Source organism: Bos grunniens, chromosome 11 (assembly GCF_055505025.1).
Source record: "Bos grunniens cultivar Pamir isolate PY7600 chromosome 11, Bosgru_T2T1.0, whole genome shotgun sequence".
Classification (NCBI taxonomy): domain Eukaryota; kingdom Metazoa; phylum Chordata; class Mammalia; order Artiodactyla; family Bovidae; genus Bos; species Bos grunniens.
In genome coordinates, this window is record NC_141175.1 from 33,955,629 (window position 1) to 33,979,558 (window position 23,930).

The window sequence follows — 23,930 nt, forward strand, 5'->3', positions numbered from 1 at the left end:
TGACAAAGATGCAAAGGACAGCCTTTCCACAAATAGCACTCATATAATTACCTAATTAAATGATAATTAAGTTCACATGCAAAAATGGGATTTACCTTAAATCATACACAAAAATTATTTCAAAATTAACACAAAAATGGATTAAAGACTGAAATGTAGGGTTGTTGGCTTAAAGCTCAACATTCAGAAAACTAAGATCATGGCATCTGGTCCCATCACTTCATGGGAAATAGATGGGGAGACAGTGGAAACAGTGGCTGACTTTATTTTTGGGGGCTCCAAAATCACTGCAGATGGGGACTGCAGCCATGAAATTAAAAGATGCTTACTCCTTGGAAGGAAAGTTATGACCAACCTAGGTAGCATATTAAAAAGCAGAGACATAACTTTGCCAACAAAGGTCCGTCTGGTCAAGACTATGGTTTTTCCAGTGGTCATGTATGGATGTGAGAGTTGGACGGTGAAGAAAGCTGAGCGCCAAAGAACTGATGCTTTTGAACTGTGGTGTTGGAGAAGACTCTTGACAGTCCCTTGGACTTCAAGGAGATCCAACCAGTCCATCCTAAAGGAGATCAGTCCTGGGTGTTCACTGGAAGGACTGATGCTAAAGCTGAAACTCCAATACTTTGGCACCTCATGCGAAGAGTTGACTCATTGGAAAAGACCCTGATGCTGGGAGGGATTGGGGTCAGGAGGAGAAGGGGACGACAGAGGATGAGATGGCATCACCAACTCGATGGACATGAGTTTGAGTGGACTCTGGGAGTTGGTGATGGACAGGGAGGCCTGGCGTGCTGCGATTCATGGAGTCGCAAGGAGTTGGACACGACTGAGTGACTAAACTGAACTGAACTGAAACTACAAAACTTCTAGATGGAAACATATGAGAAAATCATTGTGTTCCTGGGTTAGGCAAAGGTTTCTTAGATATGACAGAAGAATAATCCATAAAGAAAAAAATTGATAAAGTGGCTTCCCTTAAAATGAAAATGTTTGCTTTTCTAAAGATTGTTAAGGAAATGAAAAGATAAGACAGACTGGAAAAAATTACCTGCAGATTATATATCTGACAGAGAACTTGTGTCCAGTATATATAAGGAACTCTGGTTATTTATTTATTTATTTTAATTCAAGATACACTTATTTGCTGGGGACAGTGAATTCTTGCCTGGAGAATCCCAGGGACGGGGGAGCCTGGTGGGCTGCCATCTATGGGGCTGCACAGAGTCGGACATGACTGAAGCGACTTAGCAGCAGCAGGAGCATAGTGCCAATAAAGTTGCTCAGTCGTGTCCGACTCTTTGCGATCCCATGGACTGTAGCCTCCCAGGCTCCTCCATCCATGGAATTTTCCTGGCAAGAGTACTGGAGTAGGTTGCCATTTCCTTCTCCAAGGAACTCTGAAACTCCTAAGAAGATAACAACCAACCAGTTATTAAATGAGTGAGAGAAACTGTCACAGACCAGAGGAGCCTAAGGAGGCATGGGGAATAAATGTAATGGTACCCTGGATGGAAACCTGGAACAGAAAAAGGGCATTAGGAAAAAAAAGACTAATGAAATCCCAATAAAGCATGGAATTAAATTAATAATAATAATATCAATATCGGTTCATTTGTAAAATGCTAACAGGAACTGTGCCCAGGGTATATGGGAACTCGTCCTATCTTAGCTACACTTCTGTAAATCTAAAACTACCCTAAAAAAAGATTATTTAAATCATCTTTTTAAATGGTGAAAGATATAAATAGATAATTATAGAAAGAAAATATATGAACGGTTTATTAGTATATGAAAAGGTGTTCAACATCTTTAGTCATTGGGGAAATGCAAATTAAAACCACAATAAGGTACCACAACTCACTGCCTAGGATGGCTATAAATTCAAAAGATTGACAATCTACCCAGTGCACTGGTAAGACTGTGGAGACACTGGAGCTCTCAGATATGCTGGTGGGACTGTAACAGGTACAGTCACTTTCAAAAACAGTTCAGCAGTTTCTTAAAATGTTAAACATATGCTTACCCTGTATGACCCAGCAATTCTACTCCTAGGTACCTACCCAAGAGACATATGAAAACATATGTCCACACAAAGACACAGACGTTCAGAGCAGGATTATTCATGAGAGTCAAAAACTGTAAATGAGCCAAGCATCCATCAGCAGGTGAAAGGATAAATGAACATGGTACATTCATAATATAATGGAATATTTCAGTTTATACTGAAAATGTATACACACTGATACTTGCTACAATATTGATAAGCCTCAAAAATATTATGTTAAGTGAAAGAAACAAGAGATAGAAAACCACATATGATTCTGTTCATATAAAATTTCTAGAAAAGGCAAAACTGTATAAACAGGAAGTATATCAGTGGCTACCTTGGGGCTACAGGTGGCAGCTGGGATTGACTACAAACAAGTGTAAGGAAACTTTTTCAGATCATGAAAATGTTCTAAAACTGGATGGTGGTGATGGGTGCAAAACTATATCCATTTACTGAAAATCATTTAACTGTCACAGTGGGTGACTTTCATGACATGTAAATTATACCTCAATAAAATTGTTAAAAAAAAAACAATTCAAAACCACAATATTCTATTACCTCATACCCATTGCTGCTGCTGCTGCTGCTGCTAAGTCGCTTCAGTCGTGTCCAACTCTGTGCAACCCCATAGACGGCAGCCCACCAGGCTCCCCCGTCCCTGGGATTCTCCAGGCAAGAACACTGTAGTGGGTTGCCATTGCCTTCTCCAATGCATGAAAGTGAAAAGTTAAAGTGAAGTCGCTCAGTCGTGTCTGACTCTTAGCGACCCCATGGACTGCAGCCTACCAGGCTCCTCCATCCATAGGCTAACTTTAAAAAAAAAAAAAAAACTACCCAAAAAATAAGAAGTATGGATAAGGATGTGGAGAAATTGGAACCCTCATACTTTGTTCATGGGATTGTAAAATGGTGCAACTACTGTGGAAAACAGTATGAAGAGGTTCCTCAAAAATTAAACACAGAATTACCACATCATCTGGCAATCCCACCTCTGGATATATAACCCAAAGAACTGAAAGCAGGGTCTCAAAGACATATTTATACACCCATCTACACAGCATTAATCAGAACAGCCAAAAGGTAGAAGAAACCCAAATATCTGTTGGCAAAGGAATGAACAAACAAAATTTGATATTTACACACAATGGGACATTATTCAGCCTTAAAAAGGAAGGAAATCCTGACACATGTTACAACATGGATGAACCATGAGGACGTCATGCTATGTGAAATAAGACAGTCACACCAAGGCAAATATGATTCTAATTCTATGAGGTATCCAGATATCTAAGGTACTCAAATTCACAGAATCCAGAGGCTCTTGATAAAAGAGGAGTTGATGTTTAATGGATATGTTGTTTCAGATTTGCAAGTTGAGAAAGTTCTGGAGATCTGCTTCACAATAATATAAATATAGTTAACACTACTGAGCTGTGCATTGAAAAGCGGTTAAGATGGTAAATTTTATGTTACCTATATTTTACCATAATGAAAAAAGGAAAACTGATGGATTGTGCTTGGGCAATGTTAGAGTTTAAAAACAGGATTTTATGGCAGTACAGTGGTAAACAGAGTGAGAAAAATCCCAAGGGATGGGTGACACTGAGCAGGTCAAAGTCCCAGCCACTTATAAGTGATTATTCTCGTAGGATTAAACCTTGAGTATTGCTGTATTAAATAAAGCTATTTCTCCTTACTGCATCATAATCAATCACCACATTTGCTGTTCATGTGACCATCCCTGTCTATCACACACACACAGGAAGTACACATATATATACTCACATGTGTGGGTTTGTGAGTATATGCAAGACCTTCCATCCCCAAAACACACACACACTGAGGCTCAGGCAAACACTTTATCTTATTTCCGGGACTATCTTACATGACACGTGACCCTCGGTACCAGTGCTCTCTGTGCTCCCTCTTTCTTCTCTGGAGAGAGACACTTCCAGGGCCAGCGACCCAAAGCCCAGAAGAGAAGGATACTCTGGGACGTTTAGCCTGAAATGGAGCCAAACAGACAACGCCAAAACCAGAACTGAGCGAAGCTCAAGGGGCTGAGAATCTGGTGTTCCTCAGCTGCGTGGCTTTCAAATTCATCCCAGCAAAATGCAAGACAGAATTAGTGTCAGATGAGCTGTGACCTGAGAACCGTAAGAGCCTTCACATTCTAGGCTATCTAAATAGAATAAAAACCAGCTTTTTCTTTTCTGAAAAGGTCAAATTAGATAGACCTGAAATTTTAGGTGTCTGATGGCCCACTTATGAGCAGATTACATCACCATGCCTAGATTTTTTTCCAAATCATTACAGCAAAATGCAAGATAGAATTAATACCAGATGAACTATGATCTAAGAGCCAAAGTATAAGACTTGCATGTTGGAAACAGCTCAAAATTAAAACCTTCCAAATAGGTTCAGCCTCAGGAGACCAAGATACCCAGAATGATCTGATGATATTCCTTTCAAGTGACCAGAACATCAGATTCACCTAAGAATCTATAAAGCAACCTCTTGCCAGTTTCTCCAAATAAGACTCTCCCCAGCACCAAGCACAGAGCCCCACTCATAATTCACATTCAGCAAATACTTGTGGAAGAAAGTGATTTCAATCCAGATCACTTATCAATATCATAAATTCTATAACTTATTTTGGAATATAGCAAAGGCAGTTAATAACTCTCATTGAAAAAAATGAAATTTGGCTCATAAAAATAGTTGCAAAGACTGAAGCATTTGGTTCGGCACAGGACAGTTAGCCAGAAGCACTCCTGTCACATAAGTCATTTCAATTCCAAATTCATCCATCATTGTAAAAGAAGTGTCAGAAATATGTGCGTAAAACTAAACAACATAAATAAGAAGTTAGACTTGTTTTTTTCATAGGGTTACAGATAGTCTTATATTATCCCTGGTCTGGTGAATTTCTACTAATCTACTTAAAGTCATTATGAATAAGAACAAAACTGGCAGAACTTTCACATTATACTAAAAAGTTTGCAAACACTGAAAGCACCAGATGTTTGATGCATAATTGTCTAAACTTCAAAGAAACAAAAAATGACAACAAAAAAATAAGCTATGACCTGTATATGAATACAAGTATAGATTCAATATAAGAATAAACTATGTATAGAAAAACAACAGAGGGGACAGGCTTGATTACATCAAGGTCATGTATGGATGTGAGAGTTGGACTGTGAAGAAGGCTGAGCGCCGAACTGATGCTTTTAACTGTGGTGTTGGAGAAGACTCTTGAGAGTCCCTTGGACTGCAAGGAGATCCAACCAGTCCATTCTGAAGGAGATCAGCCCTGGGATTTCTTTGGAAGGAATGGTGCTAAAGCTGAAACTCCAGTACTTTGGCCACCTCATGCGAAGAGTTGACTCATTGGAAAAGACTCTGATGCTGGGAGGGATTGGGGGCAGGAGGAGAAGGGGACGACAGAGGATGAGATGGCTGGATGGCATCACCGACTCGATGGACGTGAGTCTGAGTGAACTCCGGGAGTTGGTGATGGACAGGGAGGCCTGGTGTGCTGTGATTCATGGGGTTGCAAAGAGTTGGACACGACTGAGCGACTGGACTGAACTGAACTGAATGCTCATATATATAGATTAAGTCAGTATTAAACAGAAGAGGGGTTAAAATAGGACAATTAAGAGCCATATTAAAGTGTTATTTTAATTAAAATCTAGCAGTTTTTTTAATTGTCTAGGTTAATTCTGTTTTGATAAAGGGTGTGGAGAAAACTGGTTGGTTTAGCTGTTCAAACATGCTACATATTTATATATATAGATAGCAAGAAACAGTAAAAAGGTAGACTGGTTTCTAGGTAACAAACTATCCAAATGCTTTAACAGAAGACGTTACCAAATTAACCTTTACACTTGGGTGGGAAAAAAAACCTGGACCATCAAACCAAAGAATATAATGAGCCTGCAGAAAAAAAGAAAAACGAGAAGCACAAACTGCCCTGAATTTGCAGTTTTTATCAACTTCTTTAAGAGTAGCAGTTGGCAATTTTTTCTGTGCAGAGCCAGATAAAAGGTATTTTTAGGCTTTGAGGGTCATACGATTTCAGTCACAGAGACTCGATTTTGCCACTGTAGGCTGGAAGCAGCCATAGACAATTCGTAAATGAATCAGTGGGCTTCCCTGGTGGCTCAGTGGTAAAGAATCCGCCTGCCAATCCAGAAGGCGCAGGAGACGTGGGTTCGACCCCTGGGTCAGGAGGATCCCTTGGAGAAGGAAATGGCAACCCACTCCAGTATTCTTGCTTGGGAAACGTATGGACAGAGCAGGCTGGCAGGCTACATACAGTTCATGGGGTTGAAAAGAGTTGGACATGATTTAACAACTAAACAACAAAATGAATTAGCATGGCTGTGTCCCAATAAAAGTTTATTTATGGACTCTGAAATCTGAATTTCATATAACTTTCACAAAATATTCTTCTTTTTATTTCTCTTCAACTATTCATTCAAAAATATTTTTTAAAAATTCTTAAAAAAACATGGGCCATACAAAAACAGATGACAGGCTAGATTTAGCCTGTGGGCTGTAGTCTGCCGACTGCTGGTTTAAGACAATAGATTAGTCACAGGTTATCCAGTGGGACACCAGTCCTGCCCTTCCCTGCTGGAATTTAGAGGAACAAACCTACCAAGCCAACATCAGAAGTTTTGCTTTCTCTCAGAAACAAATAACCACAAACTCAAATGTAATGGTGATGAACTACTAATTAAAGAAATTAGATATAAGAATTATGTGGTTAGATAATTAGATGCTAAGCATCAGCCAACTGCTTGAATTAGGCTAGCACGAAGTTTATCAGAGACATCAAGGACTAGAAGTTTCACAAAAATGTTCTGACCAAAAGAAACAACTAATTTCTCTCAAAGACTTAGAAGAAAACTTGCTACCGCACTAATGATAAATAAATTGTTTGAGATTTATTTGAAAAATCTTGTTTACTTAATATTCTCAACTCGCCAGAAAAGAAATACAATGGCCCCACTGAGGAAATAAGCCTGACATCTAGTGGAAGTCTTGGGAACTGCAGGTATGTGACCTATGCTATTTACTGAAGGAAAAACATAAGGGGCAAGGTGTAGATGTTTAGTGTCACTCAATAATTCAATGCATTTTAAACACCTACCATGTTCCAGGCACTATTTTAGGCACTGAGAACTCAGTGAAGAACAAAGAAGACTGCTCCAGTCTTTGTGGAATGTACATTTTTATGACAGGACCTACTTTATTCTGAAAGTTTAGAATACAGTATTTACAGCATCCTAACCTCTTAGAAGCACTTTCAGACACATTATCCTTAAACAATATCCTGAGATAATTAAGATGAGTTGTATTATCACCACTTTACAGAAAAGTAAATTGATGTCTCTTGAGTTTTAGTCTAGTTTTCCTTCATTACACTGCCTCCCTCCTATTTTCCAAGCAACCAAGTTACAGCTACTCAATGTTCTTTCTTGATTCTAAACCTAACCACGGGATTCAAACACTGGTTGGATTACCATGTTTCTACAGTAACAATTTCTTACTGGGTCAGCATGTTAGAAAACTAGGAAAGAAGAGTAGGCAAGGAGTTTGAGAGCCCCAGACTTTGGTCCCAACTCCAGCACTTTGCCGTTGTGTGATCTCGGGCAGGTCACACAACCTCCTTGATTCTGTTTACTTATATGTAACAGGTTAATGCCATATGCAGTGCAAAGGCTGCTGTGAGGGTTAAATGAAGAAAAGTACATGAAAGAGGTGAACAAAGAGCTCAGAACACTGGGTGCTCAATAAATATCCAATCTTGAATCTCAAATTTGTGATCTTCTGAGAATCTCTCTCCTATGCCAACAATGAAACATATGCAATTAACATTAAAATAAACTTAATCTCAATTTCTGTTCCAAATTTCCACTGGAGTTTTCATTTTATTTCTCGGCATTTAATGGTAAAACCTAAGTTGTTTTTTTTTTTAATGTTTACAAACTTTTCTGCATCTCCATTACCACCATGACTATCCAAACCAGCATCATCTCTCAGCTGGTCCATGAAAAAACAAAACCCTTCAATCTGGGGTAATGTCCCAAGTCTCAGGGGGCTTTGCCTGCCTCTGTAGCCTTCCTCTTGCTTGCTGTTCTCCTGCCCCCCCTCTGCTGGAAATGCTCCTCCCTTTGCCATCTGGGGTAACGTCCCAAGTCTCAGGGGGCCTTTGCCTGCCTCTGTAGCCTTCCTCTTGCTTGCTGTTCTCCTGCCCCCCCTCTGCTGGAAATGCTCCTCCCTTTGCCTTCCATGTACCTAATCTCTATTTATCTTTCAGGCTTCACTGGAAATGTTACTCTTCACAAAACCCTTTCTTAACCTACCAACAAGATAAAGACAGGCCATAAGGGAAAGACATCCTGTTAGAGAATTACTGTATATATTAGGACTAATGTGTGATTTATACAAATTTTATTTCTCAGAGATTTCAAGGTGAGTATCAATTGTCAAAAGGAAGGCACAATTAAAATTGCAACAGAGTCAACAGGAAAATAATAGGGGTGGAACAAATGGCTCTCTGTTTTGAAAAAAATAAACTTAAATTCCTAGCAAAATATCTCATGGCAGCAACATCAAAGAAGGAAAAAAATACAGAAATAAGAAATTTATTGACAGGTATTTTTAAAATTTTGAAGTGAGAACATTAATTTTAAATATAAAATGAAAGCCAGAAAACATACAGAAAAAAATTTGACCATTAAACTAAAACTTCAGTAAGACACTTTATTTTCTACTCTGAGAAGGAGAAATAGAGATACATGCATTCTAACATGCCCCCTCTCTTTCAAAAATTATGAGCAAATAAGCATGCTATGTAAGAAATAACTATAAAGTGTGAATCTACTTGGAGTATACTGGTCATCCAGTCCCTTAGATCCTATTCCCAACTCTCAACCCCCTTGGAAGGCAGCATTCATTCAAACCAGGATGACTGATTAGGAGTAAAACAAATATATACAATCTAACTGAAAATAATACCTACAATGTGTAAAGACTCCTGAAGTGCAAGACAATGATCTTATTCTTCGTCCAAAACAGGACTCTTCTAAATTAATACAGTAAAACAACGATTAAAATAATCATGATCTTATCCAAATAAATATTTTACTGACTTTAAGCTTTTAAATGCAGGAGCTACCCTCATCCTCGAGTGAAGTCGCTCAGTTGTGTCTGACTCTTTGCGACCCCGTGGACTGTAGCCCCCCAGGCTCCTCCGTCCATGGGATTCTCCAGGCAAGAATACCGGAGTGGCTTGCCTTCATGCAAAACAGCAACCTTTTCCTTTTCCTGATCACAATTCTAAATGTATAGCAGCCCACCCCTCACAGCTTTCTCATCTTTTGAGTTATGAATACTTGTAACTCTTTCCTCAGGAAGCCAGCTAGAAACACTGCATGTTATAAAACTGGTTTCCTCACTGTCATTCAAACTGATTTGTATATAAGGAAAGTACTGTGTGACTACCGCTTGCACCTTGCATAGTACCTGGAAGGTCCTCAATAAATCTGCTAAATGAATGGAAAATTTAAATTTCAGCAAGCAGCAAGAATTGCTATTCACAGGGGATGGGATGATTTGAGCTCTGCAGTGACCTGCAGGGAGGGAAATCTGAGAAAGAGGGGACATATACATACATATAACTTGGAACATAATAAAAATTTGATCTTATACTAAATAAGCATGTCTCAACAATTTGACAGAACTGAATAATAAAGATTTTTCAGACCAAAATGAAATTAAATTAGAAATTAATAACAAAAAGGCAACTAGAAAACCCTCATATATTTGGAAATTAAGACATTCATTATACTTCTCAAAGAAGAAATCCTAACAACTTAGAAAATATTTATAACTAAATAATAAAAAATTACATAACAAAATTTGGACATTACTCAGGGAGTGTTCAGAGAAATGTATAGTCTTAAATGCTTACACTGCGGGAGGCGGGGGACTTGAAATGAGTAAGCTAGTGTGTTAGTCACTCAGTCGTATCCGACTCATTACGACCCCATGACCTGTAGCCTACCAGGCTTCTCTGTCCTTGGAATTCTCCAGGCAAGAAAACTGGAGTGGGTAGCCATTCCCGTCTCCAGGGGATCTTCCTGAAAGAGGGATGGAACCTGGGTCTCCTGCACTGCAGGCAGATTCTTTACCATCTGAGCCACCAGGGAAGCCCAGGAGTAAGCGAACCATATCTTAAAATAAGTTAGGAAAAGAGAAGCAAAATAAACCCAAACAAGCTTTAACAAAAGAAATAATAAAGATAAGAAATAAATGAAAAAATTAAATGTAATACATATAACAAAAGAATAATAAAAACCAAAAGGTGGTCTTCTGGAAGCCTACCAGATTGGACAAACCTATGGCAAGATTTTTCAAGAAAAAAAAAAATGTGAGAGTAGGGATGAAAAAGATATTAGCACAAATATCGCTGATAAAATATTATAAGCTTTGTGACAATAACTTTAAAAATTTAGATGGAATTGACAAATCCCTACAGCTATAAAATGTTCCAAAATGACTTGTAAAGGAATACAAAATGAAAATAGTCTTATAACTGCTTTTTAAAGTGGAATTAACAGTTAAAAAATCTTTCCACAAAGAAGGGTTTAAGCACAGAAAGCTTCACTGGTAAGTTTTACCAAAAACCAGGAGCAAATAATTCCAATCTTAAACAAGCTCTTCCAAAAAAATAAAAAAAGAGAATGCTCCTTGACTTTCTAAGATAATAAACTGACCAAATGTTATCCTAAAAACAAAACCAAAAAAATCAAGAGAAATAACAGGACAACTTAACTCATAAACATAGAAAAAAAATCTAAACAAAATATTAGTAAGTGAAATCTAGCAGAGTATTAAAAGGAGGGTCAACTTATGTTTAATCCAGGAACGTAGGGTTCTTTCAAAAAATTAATGCAATTCAAAAAAAAATTAATGTAATTCACTATATTAATAGAATAAAGAAACTCAGGCTATCATATTAATGCAGAAAGTCTTTGATAAAATTTGACATCATTCATGACAAAAAGAAAGCACTCTTAGCAAAATAGGAATAAAAGGGAACCTCTTTTATCTGATAAACAGCTCTACAAAAAACCTACATCAAAGAACATACTAAAGTGAATGCTGAAAGCACTAGCTTTGGTATTACTAATAATGCAAGAATGCCTATCAAACCACTTCTAGACAACATTGCACTGGAGGAACTAGCCAGCGCAATAAAACGAAAAAAAAAAAGTATGTTTATATTTGAAAGTATAAAGAATGAGAGGGAAGAAAAAAAGCAATCATTATTTGCAGGTGATATAATTATTTATAGAAAAATCCAAAAGAATCTGAGTACAAATTGCTAGAATTACAAGCAAGTTATGCAAGATGACTCTCTAGTGGATTAAAATACAAAAGCAATGTACGTTGCCATATACCAGCAACAGACTGTTAAGAAACATAATTCAAAAAAGATACCATGTGCACGACTGTACGCATTTGCCAAAAACCATTGAATTGTACACTTAAAGTGGGAGCATTTTATTGCATCTAAATTATATCTCAAAATAACTGTAGGAAAAAAAGGCACCATTTGCAACAGCAACAACAAATGCAAAGTACCCAAGAATTAAACATATACAAGACCTTCTGAGGAAAAATTATACAGCTTTACTAAATGGCACAAAAGAATATTCAAATAAGTGGGAAGACATAATGCATTCATGGAATGGGAAGACAATATTGTAAAGATGTCTGTTCTCCCAAATTTGATCTTTAGAGTCAATAAATCTCTGATCAAAATTTTATGAGGGACTCAATAAGCTGATTCTCAAATTTATATGAAAGAGCAAAGGGCAAAGAATAGACAAGACATCTCTAAAAAAGAAGATGACTTAATCCCTTACAGTAATTAAGATAGCATGATATTGGCATAGTGATAGACATTTCGACCAAAGGAACAGAATAAAGAGCCCAGAAATCAGACGTACGTATTTGGAAACTTCATTTATGACAATGATGGCCTTGTAGTTAAGTGGGGAAATGATAGATTATCCAACAAATGGCCTTGAGACAAGTTATTCAAATGCAAAGAGAGAAAGAGAATTGGATATTCTACATCACACTACACACTAAAAATCTGTTCCAGATGAATTAAAGATATATATAAAAGGGACATCTTTAAAACTTAAAAACAGAGAAAAAAAATCTACAGTGTTGGAGCAGGCAAAATTCTTTTTTTAATTCAAATAAAAAACACTAACCTAAAAGAGAAAAGGCTAAGAAATTTAATCAAACAATGGATTACACACAATAGGTAAAATCCACTATGAAACACAGTGGGAGAAAAGTGTATTTTTTTTCCCCAGGAAGAAGAAAACAATGGAACACTGAAGGAAAAACCACTGCAAAAACAGTACAAGAAAGTCAGTCCAGCTATAAAGCCAACAGGCACACTTTTGAGCAATCCGTGGTAAGAAAGAGGATCCCACTGAGCTCCAACGAGAGCAACGGCACAGGGACCCTGACATTGGACTAAACACAACGGTACCCAGGGTGACAGCACACAGCCCCACTCGGTCACGAATGGAATTAACTAAAAATGCTGTTATTAGGTTTTCAACTTTTAGACTGAGCCCTTAATAAATCTCAGAAGACTCAGTCATGATCACAGGAGAACAGAACAATTACCAGCTTTGACAATTAAAAGTAATGGCAGAGATGATAGAAGTTAGGAGGCAAAAGAAGGGAGAAGGGGACAGAAGTTACATAGGGGAAGTCAAAAGAAGTTATAAGAAATAGAAGTTTAAGAACTACATTCAAGATTACAGAGGTAAATAATTTTTTAAATGGTGATAGAATAATGAAAAGCTGGGACGGGTTGATATGCAGAGCTATAATGAGGTTGGTCCTCTATACCACAGAAGGAATTCAACGTGTCCAAAAGGGATAAGCCAAGAAATGGTGCTCTGAATACATTATTTAGCGCTATGGAGGTATCCATTAGGACTCGTTCTGGTCCGTGGCCTGTGAGGAACCGGGCTGCGTGGCAGGTGAGCCGACAAAGCTTCATCTGTATTTACAGCCTCTCCCCATCACTTGCCTTACATCCTGAGCTCCCTCCTGCCAGGTCAGCAGCAGTATTAGATTCTCATAGGAGCACAAACCCTCTGTGAACTGTGCGTGTGAGGGATCTGAGTGCAGGAAAGTAAGATCAGGGCTCCCACTGACTCCGAATGATGGGGAGCTGTGTAATTATTCCATTATGTATCACAATGCAGTAATAATAAAGTTCACAATAAATATAATGCACATGAATCATTTCAAAACCATGCCCACTCCACCCTCCACCTCATCCCGTGGAAAAATGGTCTTCCATGAAACTGGTCCCTGTACAGTCTGTGTTTTCCAATTTTCTCTCAATAGGAAAAGAACAAATGAGGTTGATTTTCATTTTCATGTTGTCTAAATTAACTTTAAAATCTCAGTGGTCATTAATTGTTGTAGAGAAAAGATCCTTACTGCTGAAAAGAACACAAATAACAAAGGTGCCCTTGTTAAACCCAGTATAATAATTACACGTAATGTGTTAATTTTCTGATGGAGACTCCTGTATTACTTAGGCTTCAGGGCTCAGGAGCTAGGTTTCCATGTAGATATTATGGTGATTTAAGGTGCTGAAAGCCTGAAGTATTAAGATCCCCAAAAGTAAAGTAAAAAACACAAGGTTAAACATTCATGTTAGCTGATCCAGTTCTGACCCAAAAGAATTCAGCAAGGTATCCATTTCAGTATAATGCACATCTCACTCCAGGTATATACTTACACTATATTTGCAAGGTCAAGTGGTTTCTCTGGTTGCTCAGGAAAAACAGGATGTGGGGGTTCTCTGGTGGGTACACACCCCAAGGATTTACTAATTGCATGGCTCAGCTTCTTTGCAGGGGATTTCTGTGTCAAAGCAGAAAATAAGGAAATAGGAATTGAATTTTCAAAAGAACGAAAAAGAATGTTAACTTAATGACAAGAGCTGTTGAAAATACCTTTTCAAATACATGCTAATCTGCATTATGGTGAACACTCCTGAGCCTTGCAGAAAGGAATCTACAGCTGTTCCAAGGCCGTTTGTGGCCCTTCGTTTCTGCCTCCCGCATTCCCACTATGCAGTCACACTACCCCGCTAGTGTTAACGTTCCTTTTGAACATGTCTATGTGCCCTTTGCGGGAACTGCTTCTTTTATTGCTTCTGGATTATTCTGGTAAGATGCTCTAGTTAATTCCCTGGTCAGAGTCAGAAATTTTTCTGGACTAAAATACTAAAAGGTTATGGGAATGCTGAGCTCATAACCCTTGAATGTTAGCAAATTAGCTGACCAACCCATATCCCCAGAGATATTAAGAGACTATCCTCCAAACGAACGTGAAACAGAACACTTGGTGTTAAGGGGCTGGCCGTGGACACAGACACAAGCGAGTGCAATCAGCATCAGATCCGTGACTCTAAATCATGACATGCCGAAGGTACAGAAGTAAGTTGGCATACTAATACATTTCTTGGGAAGGCAGAGCAATACACAGCAAATCCGAAGACGAGCAGGCCTAAGTGTGATAGTAAATACGAACAAGAGTAAACAGTATGCCACGACTAAGGTATGTAGAATATGAAACCCATATTTTAAGGAAGCTCTTTATAAACTTACTTTATTGTCCATTCAATTCCCTTTAAATAATACTGTTGTCTGAGATTTTCCTGGCAGGATACTAGTTGCAAAAAAAGTTTAAATATTTAATTCTTCTGCCTCTGCAGTGTGTTACCGTATGTACCACTTTAACTGGAAAACAGAATTTGTTTGCAGCTGTGTCTCATCAGTAGCACATCTCCACTTAATTTAATATCCTGCCTGCATTATTTTTATTTATTTATTTAGCCACACTGTACAGCCTGCGGGATCTTAGTTTCCTGAACAAGGATCAAACTGCCCTTGGCAGTGAAAGTGCAAGAGTCCTGATCCATAGACTACCAAGGAACTCCCAGCCTGAATGTATTTTAACATGCATACACGTGTGCTATGTTGCTTCAGTCGTGTCTGACTCTTTGCAACCCCATGGACTGTAGCCCGCCAGGCTCTGTCCATGCGATTCTCCAGGCAAGAATACTAGAGTGGGTTGCCATGCCCTCCTCCAGGGGATCTTCCTGATTCTTCTCTGCTGAGTCACCTTGGGAGCCGGTATTTTAACATAAAATAAGCCAAAATCTATTTACCTTTAAGAATATATAGGGAAAGTTACTTAATACCTTGTTTATAACAGACTCCTTGAGCCTCCTTGAACACATTAAATTCTGGGGAAAAATATCTATATGCAATCAAATTTCCTGAAAATTATATGAAGTTAAACAAAGCAGAAATTCTGAACTTCCCCACAACTGCTCTCTCTGCCCAATGAGTAGCTATACGTATCCTGACTCCCCCTTCTCTGCTCCATCTGTTACACTGCCCTAGACATCATGCAGTCTTCTGCTTGAAACCTTTCGAAGGCTAACAGTCATTTATAGACTAAGATATAAAGACATGCCATCCTATTCCCACACAGGCACTTTCATATCTGGCTCCACTCTCTGTCCTCACCTTTCACCCCACATCAGCATGAACAAGCTGTTCAGTTAATCTGTACCTTGGCCCGCGTCTTTCTAAGATCTCCCTTTCCCAATCTACTTCGTTGTAAATTTTCAGCTCATTTCTCAAGACTGCTTGTTTGCAAGTATCCCTTTCTCTCTGAAGACCTCCCTCACTGCTCACTAAGTCGGCGCCCACTCTTCTAAGTTACCCATTTGACAAGTACACATTTCCACTGTTGCACTGTTCCAATACTACACTGCACTTGCCTATCTGTTAGGCTAGTGCTTTTGAAGGATAGGATCTACATTTTATTTATCTGTGTATTTCCAGAACCCGACCTACAAGAGAAGATGTTATCTGAAATTGTTTGCTTAGATGAATTTTCTAGATTGCTTTTTCCTGACTAAACCACAGAAGCTTAATTTTTTTTTTAGAGTTATGATATGAGTAGGGGACCATCAGAGGACACCAGAGATATCTTAACTCACCTTTACAACTAAACACTATGCCTGTAATCCATGGATTTATTCTGTGATTTTTTTGCTACATCTGAGAACCCCCTGGGCCAGTAATTCATGCACTCTATGTGAGATGGGATATCACATAGCCTATGTTAGTTGCATCCTGAGTAATAACAGCCATGAAATCACAGGTTTCATGTGCATATTTTACAATAAACATTAAAATAAGACTGCTAAAATGAAAAATGTTTCCCTTCCCACCACTTAATATTCTCTAGCAGCGTGCTTGTTGTACTTTCAAAAACACTGCTCCAAGTCAAGGTTTAAGGTTAGATACCAGTTCAAGTTTCAAAAATATAGATAGAAGATTAAATCAATACAGCAAAGCCAGTTCCAAACAGAGTACATCAAGAGATGCTTGATGTGTATGGGAAGGAGAAAAAGACTGGAAATAAACATATATATGTATATATTAAAAAGCAAAGATATCACTCTGTCAACAAAGGTCTGTATAGTCAAAGCTATGGTTTTTCCAATAGTCATGTATGGATGTGAGAGCTGGACCATAAAGAAGGCTAAGCACCAAATGCTTTCAAACAGTGGTACTGGAGAAGACTTTTAAGAGTCCCTTGGACAGCATGGAGATCAAATCAGTCAATCCTAAAGGAAATCAACCCTGGATATTCACTGGAAAGACTGATGCTGAAGCTGAAACTCCGATACTTTGGTCACCTGATGTGAAGAGCCGACTCATCAGAAAAGACCCTGATGCTGGCAAAGATTGAGGGCAGGAGGAGAAGGGGGAGACAGAGGATGATATGGTTGGATGGCATCACCAATTCAATGGAAATGAATTTGAGCAAACTCCGGGACATGGTGGGTGTGTGCGCTCAGTTGCTCAGTTGTGTTCGCCTCTTTGTGACCCCATGGACTGCAGCCTGCCAGGCTCCTCTGTCCATGAGTATTCTCCAGGCAAGAATACTGGAGTAGGTTGCCATTTCCAACTCCAGGGGATCTTCCTGACACAGGGATGGTTCGAACTCATGTCTCAGGTGACTCCTGCATTGGCAGGTGGGTTCTTTACCACTACACTACCTGGGAAGGCCAACACTTTGAATTAAATTGTAAATTAAGGTAAATAAACGACTTCCTTAAGAATATCTTAAAGAGTGAATTATAATATGGCCATGAAGTGATTTCCCTGTGGAGTCTGATTAGGAAACTAAGATTAACAAAGCCTGTGAGCAAAAGTTTGAAAACTGGAAAAAAAAAAAAAAAGTTTGAAAACTACCATTACTATAATTGCCAAGACAGAGACATTACCTCTTCTGACTACTTGGCCCCTAGTACAATGTCCAGGACTTGGCAGTCAGTCACTAAATATTTATAGAAGTACAGGGGGTGAGGGAGGAAGAAAAGCAATCCAGGTGTAGGGACTGGTGACCCCCACACTTCATTTAAGCTCCAGGCCCGGGAAGTTCTGACAGTTTTTTATACCTTTTCCCTCAGTTGAACCCTAACACTGATATAGGGGGAGGCCTTAACCTAGAAAATTAAATCTCCTCCAAACACTCTTAGGTGATGATTTTCAATCTTCGTGCATTTTCAATACTTTAATCCACTTTACCTAATTGCAAAATATTTCCCATCATCTCTTAAAAATATTACCAGTTACATTTTTTTAAAATACATCAAAACCATATAAAATGGCTGTGTATGCTCTAAAATGTGAAATACCCATCTACCCCCTATCTTACAGTCTGAAAACAGACCATTACCATCACTTGGGAGCCTGGCTGTGAGCCCTCATCTAAGACAGCCCATTCCCACCACACCTGCTCCTTTCTTGGTTATCAGTATCCTGGATTCTGTACTGTTTGCTTGATTTTACTATTTCAGCAATTATGTATTATAAAAAATGCATGATTTAATACATGCTTAAAAACCTATATAGGCTTACATATATATTTTTATGCAACTTCTTTTACTCAAAATTATGTTACAATTGATCTGTAATTCATTCTTTTTTTTAACTGTTTGATTATACGTTGCTCAATTACATCATCATCTATATAGCCATTCCAGTGTTGATGAACATTTGGGTTTTTCCATTTTTTTCCCTCTCCGTCACAATGCTGCTGTAAAACTTTCTTGTCCATGTCTCCTGGTGACCATGTGAGAGAATTTCCTAAGAGTTATTCCAAAGAATTATTGGGTCATAAGTTATACACATTCAATTTTACTTGGCACTGCCAACTTGCTTTTATAAAGTGGTTACGCTAATTTCCTCTCTCATCAGCTGTGTAAGAGATTCATTCTCTCTACATTAATGTCAACCCTTGTTACAGTCAGACATTCTAACATTCACCAATCTGGTAGGTGATAAATGTTATTGTGGTTTTAATTTGCAATTCCTTCTTACTAGAAAGACTGAGCATCTTTTCCCATGTTTATGAGCCACTGTGGTTCTTCTGTGAAATGCTTGTTCCTGTCTCTGCAATAGTGTTTCACTTACTGATTTGTAAGAGTCTTTCTCTTAATGATTTCTAAGAGTCTTTCTCTTACTGATTTCTAAGAGTTTTTTTTATATGTTTTGTATTTTAACCTTACAGAAGGTATATCTTACAAACAACTTTCATGTAAGGTTTCTTTTTCATTCTGTTGTTCTTGATGATTGGTCATCTTAAAATATACAGCAGCCCCAATTTATTAATCTTTCTTTCATATTTTGTGCCTTTTGTATTTTATGAAATATGCCCCTCCCTGAGGTCATAAAGGTATCCTGCCAGATTGTCTTCATTATTTTATAGTTATTATCTTTCATTTTTAGATTTGAATCTTCTTAGAACTGATCTTTTTATATGTATAAGGAAATAATCCAATATGGATAATCAATTGCCTCAGGATCATTTAATAAACAACCCCTTCTTCTCCTACAAGACAGATACTCTATTTCTGAACTTATACCAGTCTCAAGATAATTTAGCAGTTACGCTTCCACTTCTCTTTTCATGAAGTACCAGCGCCTCAAACTTTCCTTCCTCATTAGGAGAGTCTTCATTTTTCTTGACCCTTCACACTTCCACTTAAATTTTACCATCGGTCATTTATCACACACACACACACACACACACACACACACACACACACAAAACCCTGCTGGGATTCTGATGGAAACCGATTGAATATATAGACATTTCTGGGGAGAACTGACATCCTCACATACTGAACATTCCTTTCTGTGAACCGCTTGTGGTATCTTAGTTCCCCAACCAGGGATTGAACTTGGGCCCTCAGCAATGAGAACACAGAGTCCTAATCACTGGATTGCCAGCAAACTCCCATAAGCCTTTTTAAATTTCTTCAAATAAAGTTATAGATTTTTGCTCACAAAGGATGTATGTATCTGTTATTTATTTCCAGTTACAGAAAGATTTTTGCATATCTATTTTGCATATTTTGCACATCTAGCTCTATTTTTAAAAATTTTGGTAAAACATACATAAAATTTACCGTCTTGACCATTTTTAAATATACGGTTAAACGGTGTTAAGTATACTGGTCATTTATAAATCATCTTTGGAGAAATATCTATTCAATTCCTTTACCCATTTTTTAATGGGTTGTTTGCTTTATTTTTTGTTCTTAAGTTACAGGAGTTCTTTATACAATCTGGATATGAGCCCCTTATCAAATATATCATATAAAAATATCTCCTCCCTTTCTATAGTTTGCCTTTTCACTATGTTGATGTGTCCTCTGATACACAGGAGTTTTTAATTTTGATGTAGTCTAATTTATCTATTTTCACTTTTATTGTCCCTGTTCTATTCTAATGATTTATTTGGAGATTCTTTCAGTCCTTCTGTATTGACAGTCACCATTAAATAACAGTAACTTGTTTCCTTTCAATTAAAATGTCTTTTATCTGTTTTCCTTGTTTTCTATGCTGCTTAGGACCTCCAAGAAAATGTTGAATAGAAGTGATAGTAAGCTTCCTTGTTTTGTTTTCAATCTTAAAACAAATATTCTTGGTATTTCATCAGTAAATATAATGGATGCTGCTGCTGCTGCTAAGTTGCTTCAATCGTGTCCGATTCTGTGCGACCCCATAGACGGCAGCCCACCAGGCTCCCCCGTCCCTGGGATTCTCCAGGCAAGAACACTGGAGTGGGTTGCCATTTCCTTCTCCAATGCATGAAAGTGAAGACTGAAAGTGAAGTCGATCAGTCGTGTCCGACTCTTAGCGACCCCATGGACTGCAGCCCACCACGCTCCTCCATCCATGGGATTTTTCCAGGCAAGAGTACTGGAGTGGGGTGCCATTGCCTTCTCCAATATAATGGATACTATGTTTTTATAAATATACTATATTAGGTTAAGGGAATTCTTCTACCCCTAGATTACTAAGGTATAATGTGTGTAAATGTTTAAATTATTAATGAATATGGGATCTTAATAACTATTTATTGATTATACAGATTTAATCCATCAATCTATGAAATGATTAAATTATAATAATCTATCTCTTGTTGTTGTTTAATCGCTCAGTCATATCTTTTGAGACCCTATGGGCTGTAGCCTGCCAGTCTCCTCTGTAGTGAGTTGCCATTTCCTGCCATTTCCTGCTCCAGGGGATCTTCCCAACGTAGGGATCGAACCCCCATCTCTTTCTTGGCAGGCAGATTCTTTGCCACTGAGCCACCTGGGAAGCCTATCTTTAAATGTTGTAATAAAACAAGAGTGGTCATGACTCTTGGATACACTAAAGAGGTAAGTTTCATATTTTGTTTAGGCTTTCATTTGTGTTCATTAGGATAGCCTGTAATTTTCCTTTCTTGTCCTCATAACGTTTTGGTACCAAGGTAATTCTAGCCTTAAAAATGAAATCAGAATGCTCATTATTTTTTTTCTAGACTTTGGGAAATTTTTGTAACACTGAATTCTTTTCTTTGAAAGTTGAAACTTAGGTAAAGTTGTTCAGGCCTGGTTGTTTCCTTTGTATAAATATTTTAAGCTACTAATTCAAATTATTTGATGATTATACTAATATTTACAGTTTTTATTCTATCTTGAATCAGTTTTAGAAAGCAAGGTTGTTTAGTAGTTGCATATTCATGCTGTTGTATATATATAGCTGTTGATTTCATCTTTTTATCTTTTGTAAATTTTACCTCTGGTGAAGATTTTTTTACTGTAATAAAATATACATAACATAAAATACATCACTTTAATCTCTCATAAAATGAAATCTATGAGATCTATTTTGCCCTGAAATCTATTTTCTGAGGTTAATAAAGTTTCACCATTTTTTTTGGTGAGTTCTTAGCTTGGTGTGTCTTTTTCTTCTTTCTTACTGAGATATATAGACATACAGCACTGTGTAAGTTTAAGATGTAGAGCATAATGATTTGACTTACATACATCATTGATTGATTATCACAATAAGTTTAGTGAACATTTATCACCTCATATAGATATAAAATAAAAGAAAATGTTTTTTCCTTGTAATGTGAATGTACAGCATTTACTCTCTTAACAACTTTCATATATAACATAAGCAGTGCTAATTTTTTGGAGAAGGAAATGGCAACCCACTCCAGTATTCTTGCCTGGAGAATCCCAGGGACAGAGGAGCCTAGTGGGCTGCCATCTATGGGGTTGCACAGAGTCGGACACGACTTAAGTGACTTAGCAGCAGCAGCAGTGTTAATTTTCTGCTTTTTTTATCCTTAACTTTCAACTTCGTGTATATATTTTTTATATTTTTGCTGTTTCTTGTAAATCGCATACAGCCAAATTTTTAAAAAATATCCACTTGACAATCATTGCCTTTTATCTGAAAATTTTAGTTAGTTCACAAACTACTAATATATTTGGATTTGTTTCTATAGCTTGTTATTATTTTAGTTTCTTCCTTTTATTTTTGTCCTTAATTACTTTTTAGGTTTTATCTTTCTCATTTTGTTTTCCTTATTTGGGCAATTATATACTTTTCGAGCAGACTCTTCTGGTGGTTGCTTTTTTTCCTTTGTCTGAAACGAAGTAATGTTTACTGAGAATTTAGTGTCACGTTATCTAAGAGGGGCTTTGCACACATTCAGAGGCTCATTTAACCCTCCCTATGTTTTATGAATTAGATATTAACAGTCTCAATATGATAGGTACAGAAACTATAGTTCATATAAATAGGCCTGTCTTACTATTTTCACAGTACAACACAGCCAAGTAAACTTAGAGAACATACAAAGGATCAGAGAGGTCCCCAGGGGCAGTGGGACTTCCTTGCAAAAAGTCAGAAGCAGACTGGGGACGCAAGTACTACGCTGGGGACCGGGAAGGGGGCACTTGGCTGAGTAGAGGTGGGGACACCTCCAACTGAGGGCAGCTGCAAGGCCATAGATAACTGTGGACCAGGCACTAAGATATTCTGAAATTTTTTGAGCTCAGATGACTATATTCTCAACCAGCCTCAAGCTAATTTCTTGCACAGCACAGTCTTCATCTCAGGGTACTTGACTACAGACCCTGACACTTGGGAGCACTTCAGCCTAATGAAAAAGTTCAGGATTGATGTCTTGGAGGCCATTCCTGTCCGTTCACTTCAAATTACTCTGAATACATCATCCTGAGCCACCACTGGTGGGGATTCAGGCAGAAACATAAGCCTCCTCAGAGAAGTCAGAGACCTCCTCTAAGCAATTTAACATGAACATTTTACACAACCTTAGTCAGTATCTGTACTCTCATCTTGTAACTTAAAATCCTTTAATTCTAACCATGCTTCAACTATATTCATAGCATTGATTAGTACTTCAGCTGCATCTTATTTTCAGACCAATAAAATTATTAGTCATTATTATTTTACACACAGTGCTTACTTAAATTTACTCACATTTACTAACTCTGCTGTGTACCATTTCTTTCTTATTGGTTCAATTTATATTTCCCCCAAAGCACATCTTTTGTTAGTTCCCTTAGCAACAGTCTATTGGTGGCAAACCCACTGAGAACTTTTCTGAAAATATATATTCTTTCTTTGCTCTTAAACAGACTTGCTAGGTATGGAATTCTAGGTTGATCTTTCACTCTATCCTTCAAATTCTTCAATGGACTTCCACATTTTCCATTTTCCAGTATCTGTGTTCAGTATTCTCTATCCTGGTTAATTTGCTCAGACTTATTTTCCATTTCCTAATTTTTGCTGTTGCTGCTGCTAAGCTATTTAACCCCTCCACTGAGTCTAACCTTATTATTTTTTATTTCTAGAAGTTCAGTTTGTTCCTTTGTCATAGACTTATTCCTTTTTCAAATGTCACTATTTGTAAACTTTTTTCCTTAATTTTTAAGATGTACAATTTTCTAAAGTCCTTGGCACACTTAAGGTACGGTATGTTGTCCTCGCTGATTCTCCTTCACAGTAGATCGCTTTATAACAGAGTTTGCGATATTTGAAAATGAGCTCACCTTTAGTGGGGACTGTTTTTTGTAGGGGAATCTTACTTGTACTCTCTCTGGGCCAGAGGAGTAATTTGAGCCCCTCTTTCACAAGGAGGAAGCCCTTCTAAAATTTTAAACTTTACAAAAGCACCAGTTCTACTCACCTTGAGTAGACCCAGGTAGATTTTCTGTACCTCAGAGGCACTAATAACCCCAACCACTAGCCTCACTATCCAATCTAATAAATCCTGGAGATATCACAATTTGGGATTTAATTTTTGATAGCCAAGAATTTCTCTGACTTTTCTTTAAGTT

General features: G+C 37.7%; 1 protein-coding gene across 21 annotated transcripts in view; it reads right to left on the reverse strand.

The window, feature by feature from the left end:
- The window catches only part of DTNB (dystrobrevin beta), a 241,875-nt gene that overhangs the window by 103,559 nt on the left and 114,386 nt on the right, over positions 1–23,930 (reverse strand). For all 21 annotated transcript variants that reach the window (XM_086325903.1, XM_086325906.1, XM_086325902.1 and 18 more), the window contains one exon: positions 13,923–14,047. In XM_086325903.1, coding sequence (XP_086182029.1) covers positions 13,923–14,047 — 125 coding nt within the window. The remainder of the gene's footprint in view (positions 1–13,922; positions 14,048–23,930) is intronic.